This window comes from Salminus brasiliensis, chromosome 2 (genome assembly GCF_030463535.1).
Source record: "Salminus brasiliensis chromosome 2, fSalBra1.hap2, whole genome shotgun sequence".
Lineage (NCBI taxonomy): Eukaryota > Metazoa > Chordata > Actinopteri > Characiformes > Bryconidae > Salminus > Salminus brasiliensis.
The window spans coordinates 53,979,789-54,003,431 of NC_132879.1; the positions used below are offsets into that span (position 1 = coordinate 53,979,789).

A 23,643-nucleotide genomic window follows, 5' to 3' on the forward strand; every position below is an offset into this window, starting at 1 on the left:
CACACACACACACACTTCACATTCCTCACAGGTCAGGATAAACAAGCTTAAAAAACAAGAGTGCGTGTGACTTACACTGACACAGCTAATGACACTCCTCATGCCAGACCCTCACTTCTGTTTCCTCACCCCTTGGGTCTAACAATGCCCCCTCCTGGACTCTTTCTCATCACTACAGCTCCCATAACCCTGCACACAAGCTTCATTTCCTCCCTGACTCTGCAGAGTGACGGCGTACGAATTCAGAACCAACAGGGTCACTGTGGGCCTCCTCTACCCTCCTCTACACACACACTCTCACTGCTTCCATTGTACATCACATTTGCTTCTCCAGGCCAGGCATGCTTTGCCCTGTGCCTCCCTTTTTGTCACGTGTGTTCCGGTATTTCTGGCTGTGTGGACTCAAATGAAAGCCAAAATGCAAAAATTTGCAGGCTGGAATTGGCGATAACAGTCATTTCTTCATGCACCACTTCTAGCAGTTATCATCTGTCTGTATCAGCTGAGTAAGAATGAAAAGCTTGCTTCATTCCAGGCATTAGAAGTGCAACAATGCACGGAAACAGCGCGCTATCTAATGCAAACATGAGACCGTGTGCACCGTGGAGCTGTGAAAATGCACTGTCTAATAATTAGGATCTATAATGCAGTCGCATGGGTTGAACAAGCAGCCCTCCAGCTAAGCCACGCCATGTGCCGCACGCCTCCTGCCTCCCAGCTCGTTATTCGGTCCTCATCAGTAGACTGAGCAACACCTGGATACAGTATTGATTATTCTGCTCTCAAATTTTGCTCAAAATACCACAAGGTTATTAAAACCCAGTGTCATGAATTGAATCAAATCAATGTCCATGTGGGGTCCGTATGAGTGTCCTCTGGTTTCATGTTGGCCCCACATATAGATGCCCACCAGGATCTGTGATGGGAGCCCAGGGTTGAACATGGGCCTAGATGGGATGAGGGATGAACAATGGGGCCCATTTGGGACGCCCCTGTTCAATCCCACTCCGAGCCCATGCCCACCTGGCCCACCTGGCCCCCACATGAGCATGTTGGCTAGGATAATACTACCCATTTCAACCTCCACCAATACCCGTCCCGTCCCCCAAACTCTCCCCTTCCCAACCACCACCACACACATACCCGTATAAAATACACGCACATAGTCTAATACTAAGAAGTGTCTTCACATCTCTTATTCTGGTCAGCCATATCCTCACTGCAGCTGGATTGACTCCAGACAATTTATAAATAAAGAATTTCCATAAGAATATCCAAGCAGTGCATCCAGTGTGTAATAGAAGGAGAATGAGGTGGAAGCCAGAGCCCCTTTTTTCTTCAGCAGCCGTCAGGGCTGCCAACCCTAATTGACCTACTCTCTCTGCACTAGGAAGAGAACTGTCAAGTAAAGGATGTGCAGATAAGCTTATTGGGAAATTTGTGTCAGTTTATGAAGAAATAAATCTAATTACCTTATTCCAAAACAGTAGCACCTCAGAGCAATTCCAGAATATACATAGGAAAGTGCCGGAAGTATTATTATTATTATTATTATTAATATTATTACAGATTGTGCAGTACTAAAGCAATAGTAGACGATGGGGAGTGTGCAATCCTGAAATAACAGCATGGCTGTGATGAAGCAGACGCGAGCTGAAGGTGATCACGCACAACCTCGAGCAATGAGGTTCTTGACCAGTAGAGGGCTTTTGGACCAATCAGCTTCCCTGGCTGGAACTAACTGTTGTATAAAGTTAAATACAATCTCTGCCACACGCCCAGAGTGTCTGTGGAGCAACTGGTGGTTCGACTGTCTGCTCAATAAAAGCACTGTCCCTTCATTCCCTGGCCCCGACTTCCTGCTGGTCCAGGGGATTGAACCAACAACCTTCTGGTCCCAAGCCCTTTTCTCTAATTAACAATGTTCTCTCCTGTTTAGGGATCTGATAAAGGTTCTGAAGTGGTATGTGGACCGCATCATCGAAGCCGAACACCAGGAACACATCCAGCAGGTGCTCAAGGTGAGAGTCTATTTATTTATTTATTAAAAAAAAATTCAGTTTTCGACCCAATTTTAATTCTTCATAATGTCATTATAAATAGAGCAATAAAAACACTCCAAAATGACCTGGAATGAAATAGTTTGACATTAACTGTGCAGTTATTTGGAGATTCAAAATCTTTGGCCATCAGTGATGAAATGCATCTCTGCTGTTAATGAAAAAGTAAACTTTCAGCACCCGACGAAGACAGGCAGTTACTTTAATCAGACAGGCTTTCCAACCCTGCAACCTTAGTAACCCTGAGTGGGTTAGAGCTTCTGATTCCTACTTTTATGGGCATCAGTTTTTTTAATTGTCAGAGTGTTAGCCCTTGGCTCCTGTTGGGCTAGAGGGGTATAAAGCTGCCCAGCATTGAGCTGCGGATCAGTGGAACTACTGTGTTCTCTGGAATGATGAATGGTGCTCCAAACAGTACCGAGTTGGGGAGTTGGGGATAAGGTTGAGTTGTGAACATTCAACATCTTAAACTCAACAGTGCTCCTATCACTGAATGCAAACAAATCCTCACAGCAATGCTCCTCCAAATTCAAGCAGAAGCCTTCTTCTCTGGACAGTAGAGGCAGTTACTCCAACAAAAGCAGAATAGACTCTTTTTAATACCCTTGATTTTAGATGAAAACGTGAACAAGCAGGTGTCCCAATACTTTGGTCCTGTGAAGAGAGCTCAAAGCCCCTTTGGGGTGCCCAAACCTTTGCACCTTTGCATAATAATGCAGTAATACAGTAGCACAAATCTGTATTCTAAGATACTTATGGGGCTTTTGGGGACATCTACCGTGTTTTAGCCTAATTATTTCATGATTACAAGTAGGCTCCCCCTACTGGCCAGGCTACATCATTGCATATGCAGTGACTTTTTCTACATTAATGGACAATGCAATTTAAGGAATACTAGAGAATACAGTAAGTACAGAGACACAGCAACAAGGGCCATCACAAAAGACACACATGGACAGCATGTAATTAATTTTCACCCGTTATCTGTGCTTTTAATATCCTTTCATTATTTTAATCCTGGTTTCCTAGGCGACGGAGTACATCTTTAAGTACATTGTCCAGTCGCGGCGGCTGTATGCGCTGGCCACAGGCGGCCAGAATGAGGAGGAGTTCCGCTGCTGCATGCACGAGCTCTTCATGTCCATCCGCTTCTTCCTGTCCCAGGAGAGCCAGGGACCCAGCCCCGTCACACACACACAGGTAAGAGCCGAAGACCTATCTGTGGTAGTAAACACACACACACCCAGAGCGGTGGGCAGCCAACTCCAGCACCCGGGGAGAAGAGAGGGTGAAGGGCCTTGCTCAAGGACCCAACAGTGGCAGCTTGCCGAGCCCGGGTATCGAACCCACAACCCTGTCATCAATAACCGGGAGCTCAAACGTTTGTCAGTCCTCAAGCCATCGTCTTTGACAGTGAGCTGAATGTGAGCCGTCTCCTCTGGAAGCACAGTGACTGTATTTAGTGTTTATCTGAAAGAAAAAAGGCTTAATTGAATGTCTGCAGACAGCGTGCCCTGGAGAAGTGAGATGATTCATATTTTATGGTAAGTTTGAAGGAGGGATGGGAGGGTGGGGGGGTTATCGGCACGGCTGAGACAAAAACGCCTCAAGCGCCCACCAGTAATCCTGGCTACACTCCACCAGCCTCCTCCGAGACGGCTGCCGTGCCCCCCCCCCCCAAAATCCACTCACTCTCCATAGGCCCGACACATGACAAATCCACACACATAATCTGTATATTGTGTTCTTACAAAACCACTAAGACTCAGATGAACACTGAGAGTGCGCCGAATGAGGTGGATTGAGATTGAGAAGCGGTGTGGGAAAATTCCAAGAAGAGGATAAAATAAGAGAAAAGACAGAGAGGCTGAGAGAGGGAGAGAGCCGGCCATGATTCACTCACTGCCTTTCTTTCTTTCTTTCTTTCTTTCTTCTCTATTTTCTCTCTTTTCATTCTTTCTTAATTATCTCTTTGTGTCCCCGCAAATCCTTTCTTTCTTTCTTTTCATTATTTTTTAGTTTTCTTTATTTCTATTTTCATATCTTTGTCTCTCTTTTTAATCCTTTCTCTTAATTTTTGCTTTCTTTTTCCTTACTTATCTTTCTTTTGTTCTCCTTTTTCGGCTTACTTTCATCATTTTTAATGATTTATTCATTTATTTTTATTATTTCTTTGTCTCTCGTTTGAATCTTTATTTTCTTTCTTTATTTTCTTCTCTTCCTTTTTAATCTTTTCTCTCTTTTTAATCTAATTTTCTTTATTTTTTTATTTATTCTTTCTTTGTTTATTTTTTCTTACTTTTCTTTTTTGTTTCTCTTTATATTCTCTTCATTCTTTTTCTTCTCTTTTTAATTTTCTCTTTCCTTCTATTTCTTCTTTTCTTTTTTGTTGTTTTTCTTTCTTTCTTTGCCTTTATTCATCCCTTTTTCATTTGTTTTTATTCATTCATTTCTTTTTCTTTCCTTCTCTCTGTATATTAATTTCTTTCTTTTCTGTTATCTCTTTGTGTCTCTCTTATTTATTATTTACTTTCTTTACTTTTTTATCTCTCTCTGTCTCTCTTACTCTCTCTAACCTGTGCCTCAAAGAAGGAGATCTTCAGCAGAGGGTAATCCATGGGGCCTTGGCCACTAACAAGTGTATTGCTCACCTGTACCCCCTTGTTCTTTTTTTATGGTTGTCTGTTTTTTAGGGGGCCTGAGGCAGTAGATCATGGCTGGGTGCATGCGCCTGGAACCCCTTTTGAGGGCTGTGTGTGTGTAGATGTAGGGGTAACTTTCACAATGAGCATGTTCATAGTGGGTTCACGCTACTCCTTCTCCCAGCGTCAGAGGTCCTGCCAGTTCGCCTTGTTTGGACAGGTGAAATGATCGGTATGGCTCATGCTGCGAAGTGACCTTCCAGGTAAAGGAGTGACCGGCCCTGCGTTGCTGTTTAAGGCCTCGGTGTGGAGTTTGCGTAGTACACGCTGCTGAGCGGTGTGTTGGTGATACTGTGTGTACAGTGGTGGTGGTGATGAGTTGGTTGTGTGTGTGTAAAGTGTCTGGGTCTTGCATTTGTAATTGTAATTGTAGCGGTGTGGGGACTTTTAGGGAGGGTGGGTGGTGGTTTATGGTGTGACACGTTTTCCTGTAGCATTTCTGTTGTCTTGTACGCGGCACTCTCCGGCTACTTAAGTCCACTTTATTAGACTTGGAGTAAAAGTCAGTGTAAACCCATAACCCAGCCGAAAGCAGAGGGGCATTTGCAGGTGTTAATCTAGACTCAGCCACATGTTGTTTTGTAACAGTGCTCAGAAGGCCTGAGCTTAATCTGCATAGAGAGCAGAACAATAGCTGTCAGAGAATGCAGGTCAGAGCCGTCCTAATCCACACTAATCCCTGGCCTGCTGCCCCTCCAGCCCTGCGCTCAGCACTGCACCGTCCCCTTCTCTCTGCTGGACTCTGACTGTCTGGATGCCTTCACTGGGATGAAGACAGCTGTGACATGAAGTCACCCTTAAACATCATCACACTCACTGGCTTTGTTGGGAAATGTGGGAGCAGCTCTCTGCAGACCTTTTAGTCCTTCTCCTGGGCTCGGGCCTGGCTCTGCCTAGTGTTAGTGCCTCTCTCACAGCTTCTGTCAGCCTGCGAAAAAGAAGCAGGTACTCAGATAGGCTGCCAGAAACCACTAACTAGGTGAAAACTGCAGACTGATTAGCGCACTGGTTAACTGGGACTGGCTCGCCATCCTCCTGTTGATGCTCAACCTTGCTCTGAAGGCCACAGTAGTATTAGAAGCTGATGTGTCTATATAGGTACCGTCTTCAGTACTCAGAAAACCTCCAAGCTAAAGATTTCAGAAAGCAGAGGCAATGTGTAGAGACTAATCTGGGTTCCGTAATTCATTTGTTATGACCTTAATCAGGCAGAGAAGACAAGCTGAAGGTCAAACGGGGGGCAAAGGGCACTTTTCCTTGCCTATATATAGTATACAGTATGTACACTGTATGTCCAAATGTCCAACAGATGCACAGACACACACACATGGCTTGTCCAGCCCTTGTAGAGAAGTACTGCCAATAGAATAGGACTCTCTGGAGTAGATCAACAAGATAAACATGAACCTATTATTGGCACCGTGCTGCCTAATGCCAGGAATGGGCTAGAGGTAGTATAAAGCCCCCCAGCATTGAGCTGTGGAGCAGAGGGAGAACTGTGTTCTCTGGAATGATGGATGGAAGAGCTCCATCCAATACTTTTTGGATGAGTTGGGGAGTTGCGGATGATGAGGGGTGGGATGGTGATAATCCAGCATCCTCATCTCACAAATGTCACTGTCTCTGAATGCAACCAAATCCTCACAGCAATGCTCCTCACAAATCTAGTAACAAGCCTTCTTCCCTGGACAGTAGAGACAGTTACTCCAGCAGTAGCAGGATAAACTTTTTTTTATATATATACCCTTGAGTTCAAAAGAAACAGTGAATGAGCAGGTGTCCCAATACTTTTGTCCATTTAGTGTATGCATGAATCTGGAAAAGGTTTAAGTATTAAAGTATTAAGTCTGATGAATTATTTAGCTAATGTCACAGAATCCAGTTGAAAGACCCTCCTAAATATAGCATTACAACTCATTATGTGTGTGTGTGTGTGTCTCCAGGCGGTGTTTCTGCGGACGTTCCCTGTGGTCTATGGGGAGCTGCTGAAGCTGTTCACGGTGAGAGAGGTGGCCACGTTCGTGCGGGAGACGCTGGGAAGTCTGCCGACCACCACTCACACTGACTGCCCCCTGGAGGCCGTCAAACTGCAGTGCATTGCCAAGACTGTGGAGAGCCAGCTGTACACAAACCCTGGTACAGCCCCTGACACACTTACACCCTTGTACTGTGTAAACACATTAGTGTGTCACTGGTTTAAACAAAGAGGGAAATGGAAACACTGCTGGGTGTGGGCAGAGACATGGACAGAACTTATTATACACTGAAGGACCATTTAATCGTTCAAGTCAGAGGTCCTTAGACCTTTAAAGGGATCTTCAGACATCAAGAAAGTGGTTCTTCTCTGACTAGGGTTAGGGTCCAGGTCCAGTTAGCGAAAATATCCTCAAGCCAAGGCCCGGAACATCATAATGTCTAACTGGTGCTATGATTCAATGCCGTATCCTGTATTGAAGTAGCGTAGTACTCAACAACTGAATGTCCAATCAAATTACAAAGTAGTTCAATTACAATTTAGTATATTTATTTATAGTATATATATTTCAGCAATATTTACTTTATTTTTATTTGCTGCCAATGAACCCACTCATTCGTAGCTCTCCCGACACGTCTTTTACAATGCATGCCAATCCAGCCAGCCTCGTTTCCAACTGCTGCCGATGCAGCATTGGCAGGCAGCTGTCATGCTCAGAGGAAAGCGCTGGGTCCCCAGCTCCACTACACCACCTAACAGAAGCCTGTGCTGGCTTACTTCGCTTTCAGAGTGAAGATGGGAGAGAGCGCCATCTAATTGTGCTCTCTCAGACTCTGGTCCTGATGCTGTCGATGGCAAAGATAATGTGTTTTTAATAATAATCTGACAATTTCTATTAAAATTGATTAGTTATGCACTACAAACTAATTTCTGGACACATATGATAAATTATATTTATTAATGATCTAACTGTGACTGATATGGGTATTATTGCATAATTTAGTAGACATTCTAATTTATCCAAGCCCTTCAGAACAGGTTGATAAACTTCAGAACAGGATGAACTCTTTTTTTAATACCCTTGATTTTTGAAGAAACAATGAATGAGCAGGTGTCCAAATATTTTTGTCCAAAAAATTTAACTAAAATGGTCAGGTGTAATGAGCTCTGAATGTTTGAAAATGCCTGGCTGATTCCCACCAAAAAAGGACCCAGTCTACATGCATGTGTGTGTGTGTGTGTGTGTGTGTGTGTGTGTTTGTGTTTCAGAGTCGAGGTGCATCCTGCTGCCAGTGGTCTTGCGTTTGTTACAGTCTCACATGCAGGAGCAGAAGGACCTAGTGATGTGCGGCCGCATCCTCACCAGCATGCTCTCCCTCATCAAGAGAGACGACACGGTGAGATATCATCCAGCAGCCTCCGACAGCTCTGACACCGGCCGAGCCACACAGCAGCCACTCAGGGAGAGAGAGCGAGAGGGGTGGGGGAGAGTGAGAGATTCATGAGGCATTGAGACCACTTTGAACTGGAAGAATGATGCAACCTCCAAGAAACTCAGAGCCCCTTCAAATAAACAGCAGCAACTAGCGAGACCCTTACGGAAAGCGTGCAGTAGCCTGAATAGGATAAGCACTCTGAAGTGAGCTTTGGAGGAAACTGGTTGACCTCAGTGACATCAAGGCAATGAGACATCAGACCAGGTTCTCTAATGGCCTGTTTTTGGTGTGGAGAGAACAGCTGGAGGTCCAGACTCTGATACTCGCTTAGTTGGACGCAATCTGGAGCCGGGTGCTGAAGCAGCAGCTGGTCTGAATGAGGGAGACCTCTCTGACCTTCAGACAGCTAGACAGCTCTGTGGCAGGAGAGTGTTAATGTAGAAACAGCCGATTCAGTCTGGACAGATGTGTTTAACTTGGTGGACTGCAAATGTTTTTTTAATGGAGAAAATAAGTCATGATAAATTCTTTACATCAATGATTACAGTGCACAGCTTTTGTATCCCGTCAAGATCATTTTTCCATTTATTCCGATTTTTGCTCATCTTGCAGTTTTTGAGATATCGTCATTGTCATCGTGATTCGGGCATGTGCACAGCTTCTTGATCTCTTTCATTTTCTCCATTTTCTCTTTATTTACACCATTCCAATTCCAGACTGTCTGAGTGTGTTTCCACATAGCAGCAGATTTTGTCCCTTATGCATGAACAGGATACAAAAGGGTTAATGCACCCCTCTTCTCCCACAGCAATAACTTGGCTACACCACCTCAGACATCATAGTAACTACCTGGGATACAATAGCAACTGCATAGCAACCACGGACCAAACAGCTGTTATTTTGACTAAAAATAGGAATTAAATGAAGTTAAATAAACAAAAACCTAGCTAGCACTAATCAACATCACAGCACCTGGCAACACTGTTGCATCCGACCAGCGGCCACTTAGCAACACCATATCAACCACCAGGGTAATTTGCAACATCCTACCAACCACCTCGGACATCATAGCAACTACCTGGGATACAATACACTATTGCATCCACCTAGCAAGCATTTACCAACAGCATATCAAATAACTAGGATGCCATAGCAACGACCTAACAACACTACATCAGCCACTTAGCAACACCATATCAACCACCAGGGTATTTTGCAACATCCTACCAACCACCTCGGACATCATAGCAACTACCTGGGATACAATACTAAGCAATATCTTAGCAACCACAAAGCAACACTATTGCATCCACCTAGCAAGCATTTACTATCAGCATTTCAAACAACTGGGACACCATAGCAACCACCTAGCAACACTATATCAGCCACTTAGCAACACCATATCAACCATTAGGGTTTTTGGCAACACCCTGTTAACCACCTCAGACATCATAGCAACTATCAAAAACTGCATAGCAACCACCTTGCAACCACCGACGTGCCAACCAACTGGGATGCCATAGCAACTGCCTAGCTGCCAACACTGTAGCAGCCACTTAGCAACATCATACCAAACCTTAGAGTATTTGGCAGCACCCTGGCAGCCACCTCGAACATCATAGAAACTACCTGGGAAACAACAGCAACTGCATGGCAACCTCTAAAAACACTCTAACAACCACTGAGCAACATCACAGCAACCACCTTCCAAATCTATTGTACCCATCTAGCAAACACTTGAAAACAGAGTACCAACCAACTGGGATGCCATAGCAACTGCTTAGCAACACTATATCAGCCACTAGGGCATTTGTTCAGCATCATCATGTTTATCAGTTTTCTGTATATTAGAAGTCTGTTCATAATGATAATCATGCAAACACTAGTGTGGCAGGAGAGGAGCAGTGTCTGAGAGTGTGTGTGTGTGTGTGTGTGTGTGTGTGTGTGTGAAAAAGAGTGTTAAATAGATGTCACACACTCAGCAGGGTCACTCCACAGCAAAGGCATCATCTCTGCCAGCTTTGTTCCTCAGTCTGCACTGCAGTCCAGCACTGGCCTGTCTCACACTTTCTCATTATCACCCTGTCAGAGAGCTCCCTGCACAGTGTGCTGCTGCAGAACAGAGGCTAGCCTGAGAACCCACAGCAAACATAGCTAATAGGAAGTAGAACATCTGCTCTTCAGAACCAACTCTGCTTCATGTCCTGCTAGCTTTATGGTTGAATTCTGCTACAGTTGGAATCTAACCTGAGACAGTCCTTCATGCCATGCTGAGAGCAGATTAATGTATGGCTGCAACTGGTTTGAAACTGGAAATGATAACTGGTTTCTGGTTTCTTCAAGTTGGATATCGATACTCAGTCCCACGTAATCATAATATGTTCTGCTGGTCATGACAGCATGCACTGACCCTTTGATTTCTGCCTGTGTGTTTGTAGGAGCCAGCTGTGTCTGAGGAGGTGGACCTGATCGTGGACAGCCTGATGGGCGTGCTTTTGAGGACCATACTGGAAATCTCCAACAGACCCCAGTCCACAGGATCAGCAATGCGTCTGCAGTTTCAGGACGTTACGGTGAGAGTGAGAGAGGGACAGATCAATAACACCAAACCAACCACATGGAATACCACAGCAACTACTCGGAAACACCCTAGCAACCACCTGAGACACTGTAGCAACTACCTAGTAACACTCCAGCAACCACCAACGAAGTAACATCATAGTAATCGCCTGAAAATCCCTAGCAATCATCTAGCAATACAATAGTAACCATTTGGAAACATCCTAGCAACCACCTAAGACACTGTAGCAACTACCTAGTAACACCCTAGCAACCACCAAATAAGTAAACGCACAATAATCGCCTTAAAATCCCATAGCAATCATCTAGCAATATCATAGTAACCACATAGCAACATCTTAGTAACAAATTCGCAACTTCCTAGCAACCCCATAGAAACTACAGGGTATAGCAACAGCATTGCAATCATATCATATCAGGGATATCATAGCAACCACTTTTTGTGGTATTTGTCTTAGAAACCACCTAGTAACTTCATAGCAGACTCCTGGGATATTACAGCACCTACTTAGAATCACTTGGGATACCATAGCAACCCTTTAGCAACACCATAGCAACTACCTTGCAATGCATTAAAAACCACTTAGCATCTTCCTAGCGACTCCATCGCATGTATCAACCATCTAGCAAAAGCACCCTAGTGACCACATAGCTATTTTATAGCAATGCCATAGCAGCCATGTAGTATACTGTGGCAACCACCTGGTAAAAATAGCCTAGCGACCACGTAGCAACAGTTTAGGAACCGCATGGAAGCAGCCATTCTTCAGGAAGATAGTCTGGGAAAGGAAATCAGGAAAACAGACAGACAGACAGACAGAAATCCTTGAGGGTTGGTTAATTACAGCGCGCCCATCAAAGTGCTTTATAGTTCAAAGCAGCTCCACACCAGCAGCAGGTGAGTCGCGGGAGAACGCCTGCCTCTGATGTGACGCGCAGGACTGCGCTTGCTGCGTTGAGCTATGCTGTGAATGGCAGCTGGGTTGAGGCTCCGGTTGATGCCGCTTCTCTGCAGCTGCACACACAGAGCTGTGCACAAAGTGAGCGCAGTGTAAACACTGATGTCTGGCAGAGGTACACTCGTCTTTTTAAACAACCGTGCATTGGACGTGCATCCGTTAGGGCGTGTGTGTGTTTCCTTTGTTAAAGTGTGTGTATTTTCGGAAGGGTTTGGGGCTTGTCGGCCTGTAATTGTCATGTTGTTGCCTGTGGTCAGAGGAGGTTCCCGAGCTTTGTTTGTGATGTTTTTTTGAGGGTGTATGTTTTTTAAGGATAGGATAAATGTGTTTTACCATGTTAGCATGTGTAGCGTTCATTCTTGTATGTGTGTGTGTGTGTGTGTGTGTGTGTTTCAGGGGGAGTTTGTGGCCTGTCTGTTGGCTCTGCTGAAGCAGATGAAAGACAAACACTATCAACAGCTTCTGCAGAGCTTCACCAACAAGGATGAACTGAGGGTGAGACATCAGCTCATATTTAGGTCCAAAGGTCCAAAAAAAAGGGTGCCACACAGGGTTCTTTGAGCAATGCCATAGAAGAACCACTTTTGTTTCCATAAAGAACCATGCTAGTGAGAGAAATGTGTGTGTGTGACCATTGCATAATGTGAAGCCTTTACTCTCCCATCTCTTGTACAAAAGAGGTTCCAGCTATGGTTCTTCTATGGAGGATGGGAAACCCCAGTCCTGGAGGGCCCGAGTCCTGCACAGTGTTGTGCTTGTCCTGCTCAGACACACCTAATTCCACTCGCCTGTTAACTACCAGGTTTGGTAGATGTGTTCAAGATGTGTTCAAGACTCTGGCCCTCAGCTCCCCATCCCTGTTCTATGGCATCACGCAAAGAACCCTTTAAACCACCTTTATTATTAAGAGTGTAAATATCCAGGGCTCTAAGAGGCTCACCGGTCTAATGGGCAACCACTATGGCCCGCATGGGAATCGCGAGTTTGAATCCCGAGCCATGTCGCTTTGCCATCAGCAGCCGGAGTCCAGGAAAGCACAATTCGCCATGCTCTCTCCAGGTGGGTAGATGGCGCTCTCTCCACCCATCACTCTTGAAGCGGCGCAGGCATGTGTTAGATGGTGTGGTGGAGCTGGGGACCTGGACCTGGCGCCCAGCTAAAGAGGCGGTGGCTGGCTTTTCATGTATCGAAGGAGATATGTGTTTACAAGTCCTTACCCTCCTAGTGTCGGGAGTATTGCTAATGCTAGCGGAGCTACGAACGGGTGGGGCAATTGGCTGCACCACATTGGGAGAAAAGGGGGAAAATTCCATATGAGTGTATATATTCTACATTTACGGCATTTAGTGCTTCACTGTTTCCTCAGAAATACCCTTAGATAGTTTGAATAGACTCAAATTCAAAGATCCCTCTAAGCTTAGATACGACTAAACACAAGTCAGTATGGAGACTATAGTACTCTACACTACACTTCGCCCAAGTACTCTCAGAAGAGGAGGGTCTTCAGTCTGGGTTTGAAGACAGCGAGTGACTCTGCAGGGGAAGTTCGTTCCACCACTTTGGTGCAGGACAGAAAAAGGCCTGGATGCTTGTCTTCCACGAATCTTAAAGGATGGCGGGTCGAGCCGAGCCGTACTTGAAGATTTATTATGTGGAATCTGTGTTGTCAATAACAGAAAACCAGTCTAGCTGCAGATACATGTGTAGACTTAGTCCTATATGTTAGTCCTAAGCAATGCCGCATAATTTAAGTAGTTAGCAGGGGTTTAGGAAGCTGTATGAATCGACTGAGAAACCAGTAGAACATTAAGAAAGAAGTTACGCATCCAGAAGGTCTCATATTTAAAATATGTATACGTATATGTATATATATTCAGAAATTATAATGGTGAGTAAACTGCCAGATGCTCACAAGTACACATGATAGAGGAGTTTGGACCTATTGGCACCATGGCCATATACACATTTGTTTGGCCATATATACATTTGTGTGTGGATGTTTTCTGTGTCTGGGTTCCTGCAGATCCGTGAAAATTCCTAAAATAGATTGTAAAAATATAGTATTAGCACTATTAAATGTAAGCATGTCTGATGTCTGATCTCTTCATAACTTAATGGGTAGTTATCAAGTAAATTACATTAATGAAGCCTCAGAGCATAAATAAAGCCTATTAACCCTAAAACCTGAGCAATTTGTAATAATAGTGTATTAACAACACTGTTAAATAAAGATATTCCAGTATTAAAATGGAGCAACATATATCAGAGTGTTTATTAATAATTATTAATATTGTTATTATTATTGTACTATCTAAGAAATTGAGCAATTGTACTGCAGTGTATTAAATGAACTACTTTAAAGCAGCATTGTGTAGCAATTTACCCTCAAATATTTAATAATATTTAAATAATTAAATATAGCAGGCAGAGAACTGTGTAACGCTGCGTAACCCGATTCATATTACTTCTGTAAAATTACTCTACAGGCCTCAGTCCACAGCTTGTCCAGAACACATGTCCTTTTGTGGTGGATCCAAGCATAAATTACACCTCCCACCTGCAGGCTTTAATGACAACAGCGTTGTCCAAAAACATTGTGAAAACAGGCCGAGGTCAGAGCCGAGAAGGAGAGTAAACCGTACTTCCTGGCACAGTACTTCCCCACAAACGAGACCAACAGTCCAGTGTTCAGAATGAAACTAAGGGTGCGTCCCAATTGAATACTAATTACTAAGACTAGCTAGTCTTTAAGTATAAAGTGTGTAGTACAGATAAAAGTGTAAAAGTTAAGTATACTCAAATATCCAAGATTGAGAGGTATGGTTATGATGGGCCCTATTATCCCACAATGCAATGCAGTGTGAAGCAGAAAGGGAGGAGCTACTCGCGTCTAGGAAAACTGAGCAAAATGTGATAGATGGTGCTCTATCCAATATATTTGGGATGAGTTGAGGAGTTGGGGCTGATGGTGATGATGGTGTGGTGTTGATGATCCAACTTCCTGATATCACTAACGCTCTTGCAGATGAGTGCAATCAAATCCTCACAGCAATCCTGCAAGATCCAGTAGAAGTACATCTTCTCTGGACAGTAGAGACAGTTACAAAAGCAGGATCAGCTCTTTCTAATACCCTTGATTTCGAGAGATACGGGGTATAAGCAGGTGTCCCTTGTCACATGTCCATACAGTGTACCAGAGCGTTAGTGAGGTCAGGATGTTGGATAATCACCACCCCACCTCATCCTCAACTCCCCAACCCCTACCAAAAGTACTGGATGGAGCACCAACCATCATTCCAGAGAACACAGTTCTTCCACTGCTCCACAGCTCAATGCCGGGGGGCTTTATTATACCCCTCTGGCCCACGCCAGACATTAGGCAGCATGGAGCCAATAGGTCCAATGTGTCAGCAGTGGGTACAGCTTAAAGGAGAAGAATGCATTCATTAGAAGGGGTGTCCACAAACATTTGGCCATATAGTGTAGCATTTGTCAGGGTTGCGATGGGATGTCAGGGTAGGTGAATTCCTCCTGTTCTTGCTTGTTTGTCTTGCTGAGCTGCAGCTCTCCGTGGTTTGGTAGCTGATTCGTGCTTGTTGCTTGTTTCTCTGCCTGCCTGTGTCAGGACTTTCTCCTGCAGCTCTTCACTGTGTTCCGGATCCTGATCCGGCCGGAGATGTTTCCTAAAGACTGGACGGTCATGCGGCTCGTCACCAACAAGTGAGCACCTCGTCAGCGGCTGCTGTTATTATTTCAAGGCTGTTCTGTCTGTCAGATGAAGGTTTATGAATAATTGAAGATGATGGTAATGCTGGCGGTGACTGATGGGCGTGCTTGCTTTCCAGTGTCATCATCACCACCGTGCTCTACCTGTCAGACGCTCTGAGGAAGAACTTCCTCAATGACAAGTTTGATTATAAGGTATGTGTCGGTGTGGGAGGGTGTGTTTACTTAAGTGTGAGTGACAACACATTTGTGTGTGTGTGTGTTTTCTGTGTCTGGGTTCCTGCAGATCCGTGAAAATTCCTAAAATAGTCTTGAAATACATTGTAAAAATATTTGAAATTGTTGTAGTATTAAATTTTATGCATGTCTGATGTCTTAGGAATTATACATATAAATATAACCAATAACTGAACCAAGAGTTAATAAGTCATTTTATGTATTAAATTAAATACATTTTGTATTAAAACAATAATAAAAAGGATTATACATATAAATATAACCAATAATTAACCAGTAACCCAATAATTAAGACAATAACACACCCAAATTATATGAAAAGTTTACTTATGCTAATTAGGACAGTAGCAGTAGGAGTTTAAATGAGTCTGATAGAGTGCACTATTTAGACTGAGCTTATGTGTGTGTGTGTTTGTTTGTGTGTGTATGTGTGTGTGTGTGTGTGTAGGTGTGGGACTCCTACTTCTATCTGTCCGTCATCTTTATCAACCAGTCCTGCCTTCAACTAGAGACCTTCTCTCCGTCCAAGAGGAAGAAAATCCTAGAAAAGTGAGTGTCTCCTACTCCTACGCTGTTCTCACTGTGGGTGTGTGTGTGTGTGTGTGTGTGTGGGTGTGTGTGTGGGTGTGTGTGTGTTTCAGAATTCCCACGGAAATCCCGGGGAATTGACCACTTTTTTTACTTAACATATTACACACCCACTTGCTTCAGAGTCATTCTGGGAAATGGCTTCATTGCCCGTGGTGATCTGTTGAGCACTATGGGCAGTTACTTCCCTTACTGTGTCAAGATGGGTTCAGTATGTTTGTATGTGTGTGTAGGTATGGAGACATGAGGGTGATGATGGGCTGCGAAATCTTCAGCATGTGGCAGAATTTAGGTAAGTGAAGGACACTAGGAATACTGGCCTTCCTCAGGGAGGGCTTTGGAAACAGCATGCCTTCATGGAGTTCTGAAGAGCTCAGTTCTGTAATAGGAGCCACCGCTGCTGGTGAAATTTCCTCCCTCCTAGATCTACCTCCATCAGCTGTGAGTGGTATTATTGAACCACCGAGTGTCTGTCAGACCAAGTTACAGAGCTGGGTGGTCAGAGCCGAGTGCTGAGCTCAGAGCAGAGTGCAGAAAAGTCTCCAACACTCAATAACTGCAGCAGAGCTCCAGACCTGCTGCTGCTGGTAGAGCTGAGAGCAAAGGGGGACCAACTCCATATTAATACAGCCTATTGGGGTTAGAATGGGACGTCATAGAAGCTCCTGTAGGTGGAATGTGTAGGTGTCCCAATACTTTTGTCCATACTTTGCACTGCTCTTTTAAGCATAAATGTGCTACAAAAGATTATTTGACCGATGCCTTACAAGCACTTTGCCCATAAGATTTGGGTGAACCCGTTCAAGCACCAGGATGATTCGTCCACATGAGTAAAGGCATGTTTTCATAGGAAATATGAAGAATTGCTAAAAATTTCCTCAGTTTGTCTGGTTTAGGGTCAGAGTATATCTTCTCACTGCGCTCTGGGTCACATAGGGTCTTATTTTAATGAGAGCTGAGATTGTTTTGAACACTTTGGTATAAAATATGTGAGTATTTCTTATATGTAAGGAATTTGAGAAGATATGCAAAAATGGAGAAATGCCCTTATAGACTCCAGAGGGTTAAAGAACACTAAAATTGGTGACTTGAGGTAATCATAGAACCTTCTTTTGTACTTGTTTACAAGTCAATACCATGTAAAGTCCTCCCTCTCTTTCTCTCTTATTGTCTCTCGCTCACATTCCCCCTCTCTCTCTTTCTTTCCTTAAGGAGAACACAAGCTGAACTTCATCCCTGCCATGATCGGTCCATTTCTGGAGGTGACGCTGGTTCCTCAGCCGGATCTGAGGAATGTGATGATTCCCATCTTCCACGACATGATGGACTGGGAACAGCGCAGGAGCGGCAACTTCAAACAGGTGGAATAGCGCCCCCTGCTGCTGTTAACAGTCAGATCACGTAGTGCTCAGAGCAGTCTGATAGACAGGGAGAGAGGCCGACAGACAGACAGACGGATACTCAGTCTTTTCATCTTGAAGGACGCGGTGAGGTCAAAGCGGCGGTAACAGGAACCGTGCAGAAATACATAATACATGTATTAGCAGACACTACACTGTGTGTCCAAATGTTTGTGGACATCCCTTCCAAAAACTGCATTCAGCTACTTGAAGTAGCACCCATTGCTGACACAGATGTGCAAAGGCACACGCACACAGCTTGTCCCGTTCAGCCTAGTCCCTGTAGAGAAGTACTGCCAATAGATTAGGACACACTGGAGCAGATAAACATGAGGCAGTTGGCCCCATGCCTAATGCCAGGTGTGGGCTAGAGTGGGGTATAAAGCCGCCCAGTATTAAGCTGTGGAGCAATGGAAGAACTGTGTTCTCTGGAATGATGGATGGTGCTCCATCCAATACTTTGGTGATGAGTTGGGGAGTTGGGGATGATGAGTTGTGCTGGTGATCACTCAACACTTTTGTCGCTGAATGCAATCAAACCCTCACAGCAATCCTTCTCCAAAATCTAGTTGAAAGCCTTCTTCCTTTGACAGTAGAGGCCGTCACTCCAACAAAAGCAGGACCAGCTCTCTTTAATATGCTTGATTTCAGAAGAAATGTTGAATGAGCAGGTGTCCCAATACTTTTGTCATATGCCGTTCTTTTGTCTTAGGTGGAGGCCAAACTTATAGACAAGCTTGACAGTCTGATGTCGGAGGGAAAAGGGGACGAAACGTACCGAGAGCTCTTCAACAGCATGTGAGTGTGATATTAGGGGAGTATCAGCACAGTGTACCACACACACGGCTTTACTCCATTTGTCAAGGATAGTGTCCAGCCTGTTCGTGGGCAAACACCAAGCTGTGGGCTTAATAAAGTGGTGGGTAAACACTGATGTCAGTAAGTCCATTTGTTTGAGGCCTTCTTTTGTGCTATCAGAAGGTTGGTTGCCCTGCATGTCACTAGCTGTGTGTGTGTGTGTGTGTGTGTGTGTGTGTGTGCTTGTGTCTGTCTGTGCCTGGTCCAAGGCTGTATCTTCAGCACAGTGCTAATTCACTTTTCTGTTCTTACACTGTTCAGCATCTCTGCCTGTCCATACAATTCTCCCTCAGTGCTTCAGTGTATCAGTGATGGTGGCATGCAGTGCTTGAAGTGGAAACCAAAGAAGTGCCAGTATTCAAATCACACCCAAACACACACATGCACACACACACACACGTATAATTTCAACCGTATAATACTATGTATTATAGGAGTGTACTGCTGTGTGTTACATCTTCGCTCCACTCAGCCGACAGTCTCAGTCTCTGCCCTTTCTGAGCAGCAAGCAATAGAGTATTAACATCACTAGTCTATCAGCCATAACATAGCACCACCTGCCTACAATTATGCAGGCCCACAACAGGTGTGACCATACGAGGCATGGACTCCACAAGACCTCTGAAGGTGTCCTGCTGTGGTATCTGGCAGCTGATTAAGTCCTAAGCTGTCCTAAGTCCTAAGGTGCAGCGGTGGCTCAGCGGTTAGAGCTCCAGGCTATTGATGACAGGGTTGTGGGTTCGATACCTGGGCCCTTGAGCAAAGCCCTTCGCCTTCTCTGCTCCCTGGGCGCTGGACTTGTCTGTGCTCTCACTGCCCTTAGTTCACTAGTGTGTGTGTTCACTGCCACAGCTGGGCACCTTTAAGTTGTGAGGTGGGTGGGGCCTCCATGGATCTCATCGTTGAGCCTTAAGGTGCCCATGACCGTGTTGCTGGTTTACCGGTTGTCCTTTCTTGGACCACTTTTGGTAGATACTGACCACTGCATACCAGAAAAAGACCCACAAGACCTGCCTGATGTTCTGACCGTGACAGTCTGACCCTTCAAGAACTGACTGTTCAGCTAATATGTAGATCCCACCCCTTGACAGATGATGCCGCTGTAGAAAACCTCATCTGTCAGTGGTTCTAATGTTATGGCTGATTCGTGTATAGCAACCTCATGAACAGAAGAGAAGTTTAAATGGGCAGGAAAGAAAACGGGCAGCTTGTGAGACGTGTTAAAATGTAGTCCAGGGTACTGCCGAGTACTGGCCCACTTCAAGCACTGGTGGTGCGTCATTTGCTTTATACTCTCTCTCTCTCTCTCTCTCTCTCTCTCTTGCTCTCTACACTAACAGTACTAACCGTATACTAACTGGTCTGAGTGAGTGTTGCTGACATTAATCTATTAATATGACTTTATTTCGTCTCTGCTTTCCTGGAGTAGAATTCCTCTGTTTGGTCCATACCCTAGGTAAGCCACTCTGTTCATGTGGGTAGATATGTGAGTAGGGGTTGTGTGTGTGTGTGTGAGTGTGTGTGTGTGTGTGTGTGCGCGTGTGGTGTGCGTGGAAAAACGATGAAGGAGAGGCAATGGGAGTGTATAAAATATGCACGAAATGTGAGCTTAAGAATGACCTGTGCTCTGCTTTCTATGTGTGTGTGTTTTAGTCTTCTAAAGAAGATAGAGAGAGAGACATGGAGAGAGAGTGGAATCTCGCTGATTGCCACGGTAACGCGATTGATGGAAAGGCTGCTCGACTACAGGTGGGAAAAACACTGACCCCCATACACCCACGCTAACACCCACACTGTCCAATGTACAGTGGACAGTATAATATAGTAGGTTTCATTGTAAGTAATGCCGTGGGTGGGCTAGAGGGGTATAAAGCCCCCCAGCTTTGAGCTGTGGAGCAGTGGAGGAACTGGGTTCTCTGGAATAATGGACGGTGATGCTCCATTCAGGATGAGTCTGGGAGTTGGGGATGATGAGTTGGGATGGTGATCGTCCAACATCTTCGTGCCTCATGCCTCACACTTTTGTTGAGCAATCAAATTCTCACAGCAATGCGTCAAAATCTAGTAGAAAGCCTTCCCTGGACGTTTTGCCATGAATAGATATTGAATTTGTCATTTAAAGGCAAATTGACTCTAGTCACACTAATAACATTTATATTTAGGTCATAATCCATGTGCAATTATTTGCGTAACAGGGTGGTAACAGTGTTTTATGAGCATTATTACAAGTGACTACATGATTCTGAATAAAGCTTAATGCAAGATGAATAAACGGTTAAAAAACATCTAATTATATATATATATATTTTTTATTAGATTTATAAAATTAATTATTATTATAATAATTTGTTTTCCTTAATATAAAGTCTTATAAAATCGAGTATTGCGATATTCCATGTTGGCTGTATTGGCCATCTTCACACACACATACACACTCAGATGTCCATGAAAGTATTATACAAAAAATGATGGCTTATTGTGTTTTCTCTAGGGACTGTATGAAGCTCGGGGAGGTGGACGGGAAGAAGATTGGCTGTACTGTCAGTCTGCTGGTGAGCTCCACTCTCTGCATTCAGCATCAGCTGTATTACATCACCTGCCCACTCGCTCGCTCGCACTGCAGTTTAGTCCATACTTGTGGACTCGCAGTAAAGCGGATTATGACACACACAGAGGGGCCTTAAGTCCAGCAGGTCACAATGATGAGATGTTGGTGTAAGACTCTGGTCCAGCATTTCCTCAGCAGTGGAGAAGGGCTGATCTAATGCCAGGTTCTGGCCCATGGCTGGTCAGGATTATTCATTCTCCAGCTGCTCCGAGTGTCGGGCAGAAAAGCTTGTCCCTCAGTGATGGCTCTATTGCTCGCACGCCAGCGCTGGAGTTCCCATCCATGCAACCAGCAAAACAAGTACCCACAATCACCTGGCTATGTGGGTGGACAATGACACATCCTATCCCCCCCGGACACATCCTATCCCCTCGACTGCTCCATTGGTTAAAATCGCACATGTGATTAATTGTCCATCTTCACACGGCTGTTGTACTTATATGCCAGATTAAAATTAATGAAAAGATATTTACTGTTAAATAGCAACAAGCGTCGCTATTTAACCTTATTTATTCAATCTGAATCACATATTAGCTCAAGTTCAACTATATGATATTGTGGTTGCTACACTGGCATATAAAGCTGATATGCAGTTCAGCAATTGAGATCCAAATAAAATAATAATGCGCTAAAAAAATGACTACCACTAGATAAAACACACCATGAAGGGTGGGGGGCAACTCGGCTGGCTAACCAGTAGCATGCTGGCTAATACAATCCTAGGGGGATCAGCTCCACTGGGTAAATGGTAGCATGCTAGCTAATACCACCCTAGGGGGATCAGCTCAACTGGCTAACTAGTAGCATGCTACCTAATACAATCCTAGGGGGATCAGCTCCACTGGGTAACTGGTAGCATGCTAGCTAATACCACCCTAGGGGGATCAGCTCAACTGGCTAACTAGTAGCATGCTACCTAATACAATCCTAGGGGGATCAGCTCAACTGGCTAACCAGTAGCATGCTGGCTAATACAATCCTAGGGGGATCAGCTCCACTGGCTAACTGGTAGCATGCCCCCTAATCCAATCCTAGGGGGATCAGCTCCACTGGCTAACTAGTAGCATGCTACCTAATACAATCCTAGGGGGATCAGCTCCACTGGCTAACTGGTAGCATGCCCCCTAATCCAATCCTAGGGGGATCAGCTCCACTGGCTAACTAGTAGCATGCTACCTAATACAATCCTAGGGGGATCAGCTCCACTGGTTAACTGGTAGCATGCCCCCTAATCCAATCCTAGGGGGATCAGCTCCACTGGCTAACTGGTAGCATGCTAGCTAATACAGTCCAAGGGGGAACAGCTCCACTGGCTAACTAGTAGCATGCTACCTAATACAAGCCTAGGGGGATCAGCTCCACTGGCTAACTAGTAGCATGCTACCTAATACAATCCTAGGGGGATCAGCTCCACTGGCTAACCAGTAGCATGCTGGCTAATACAGTCCTAGGGGGATCAGCTCAACTGGCTAACTAGTAGCATGCTGGCTAATACAATCCTAGGGGGATCAGCTCCGCTGGCTAACTAGTAGCATGCTAGCTAATCCAATCCTAGGGGGATCAGCTTTGCTGCCAACTACATCGGCTGGCTAACGAGTAGCAGGCTAGCTACATCGGCTGGCTAATGCATTGGGTCCTAAATAGTCCTTCTGTAAGATGACGTCAGAGGGGATAGGATGTGTCCGGGGGGGATAGGATGTGTCTGGGGGGGATAGGATGTGTCCGGGGGGGAAAGGATGTGTCCGAGGGGATAGGATGTGTCCGGGGGGGATAGGATGTGTCCGGGGGGGATAGGATGTGTCCGGGGGGATAGGATGTGTCCGGGGGGGATAGGATGTGTCCGGGGGGATAGGATGTGTCCGGGGGGATAGGATGTTTCATACATTTGATACAGCAGAAGAAAAAACCCACATCTCTCAACCTTCTCCATCTCTGTCTTTCTTTCTCCTCTGCAGAACTTCTACAAAACTGAGCTGAATAAGGAGGAGATGTACATCCGCTACATCCACAAGCTGTACGACCTGCACATGAAAGCTCAGAACTTCACAGGTAACGGCACTGATGGGGGAACCTGAAGATGTTCCACAGGGAAAGGGGTTTCAGGGGCTGCCTTGTGGAGTGTGTTTTGTGACTGGGTGTATGTGTGTGTGTTTATATGTGTTTAGAGGCCTCCTACACCCTGCTGCTGTATGATGAGCTGCTGGAGTGGTCGGAGAGGCCACTGAGAGAGTTCCTGAATTACCCCATGCAGAGCGAATGGCAGAGGAAGGAGTACCTGCACCTGACCATCATCCAGAACTTCGACCGTGGAAAGGTCCCAGATCATGCTACACCTTACTCATGCCCTTCCTTTTGTACTTGCTTTGCTTCATTTATTTGACTGGATAATCAACCATCACTCGAACAATCAAACCATCTGAATTAGAGATCTAATCAGGTCTAGATTAGAATCCAAGGCCAACAATAGCCTGAGAACATCAGCCTGAGAGTCTGAACACCAAGCAGCAAGTGCCT

The 23,643-nt window shown here is 44.9% G+C and overlaps 1 protein-coding gene across 4 annotated transcripts in view; it reads left to right on the forward strand.

Moving 5' to 3' along the window:
* dock4b (dedicator of cytokinesis 4b) overlaps positions 1-23,643 on the forward strand; it is a 162,497-nt gene that overhangs the window by 99,042 nt on the left and 39,812 nt on the right. For 3 of the 4 annotated variants that reach the window (XM_072673179.1, XM_072673180.1, XM_072673182.1), the window contains exons 21-37: positions 1,940-2,021; positions 3,090-3,260; positions 6,706-6,898; positions 8,007-8,134; positions 10,612-10,746; positions 12,109-12,207; positions 15,338-15,432; positions 15,558-15,633; positions 16,124-16,224; positions 16,497-16,555; positions 17,476-17,624; positions 18,376-18,461; positions 19,951-19,977; positions 20,175-20,270; positions 21,013-21,073; positions 23,085-23,178; positions 23,295-23,443. In XM_072673179.1, the coding sequence (XP_072529280.1) occupies positions 1,940-2,021; positions 3,090-3,260; positions 6,706-6,898; positions 8,007-8,134; positions 10,612-10,746; positions 12,109-12,207; positions 15,338-15,432; positions 15,558-15,633; positions 16,124-16,224; positions 16,497-16,555; positions 17,476-17,624; positions 18,376-18,461; positions 19,951-19,977; positions 20,175-20,270; positions 21,013-21,073; positions 23,085-23,178; positions 23,295-23,443 (1,801 nt within the window). The remainder of the gene's footprint in view (positions 1-1,939; positions 2,022-3,089; positions 3,261-6,705; positions 6,899-8,006; positions 8,135-10,611; positions 10,747-12,108; positions 12,208-15,337; positions 15,433-15,557; positions 15,634-16,123; positions 16,225-16,496; positions 16,556-17,475; positions 17,625-18,375; positions 18,462-19,950; positions 19,978-20,174; positions 20,271-21,012; positions 21,074-23,084; positions 23,179-23,294; positions 23,444-23,643) is intronic. The other variant, XM_072673181.1, reaches the window with a different exon arrangement.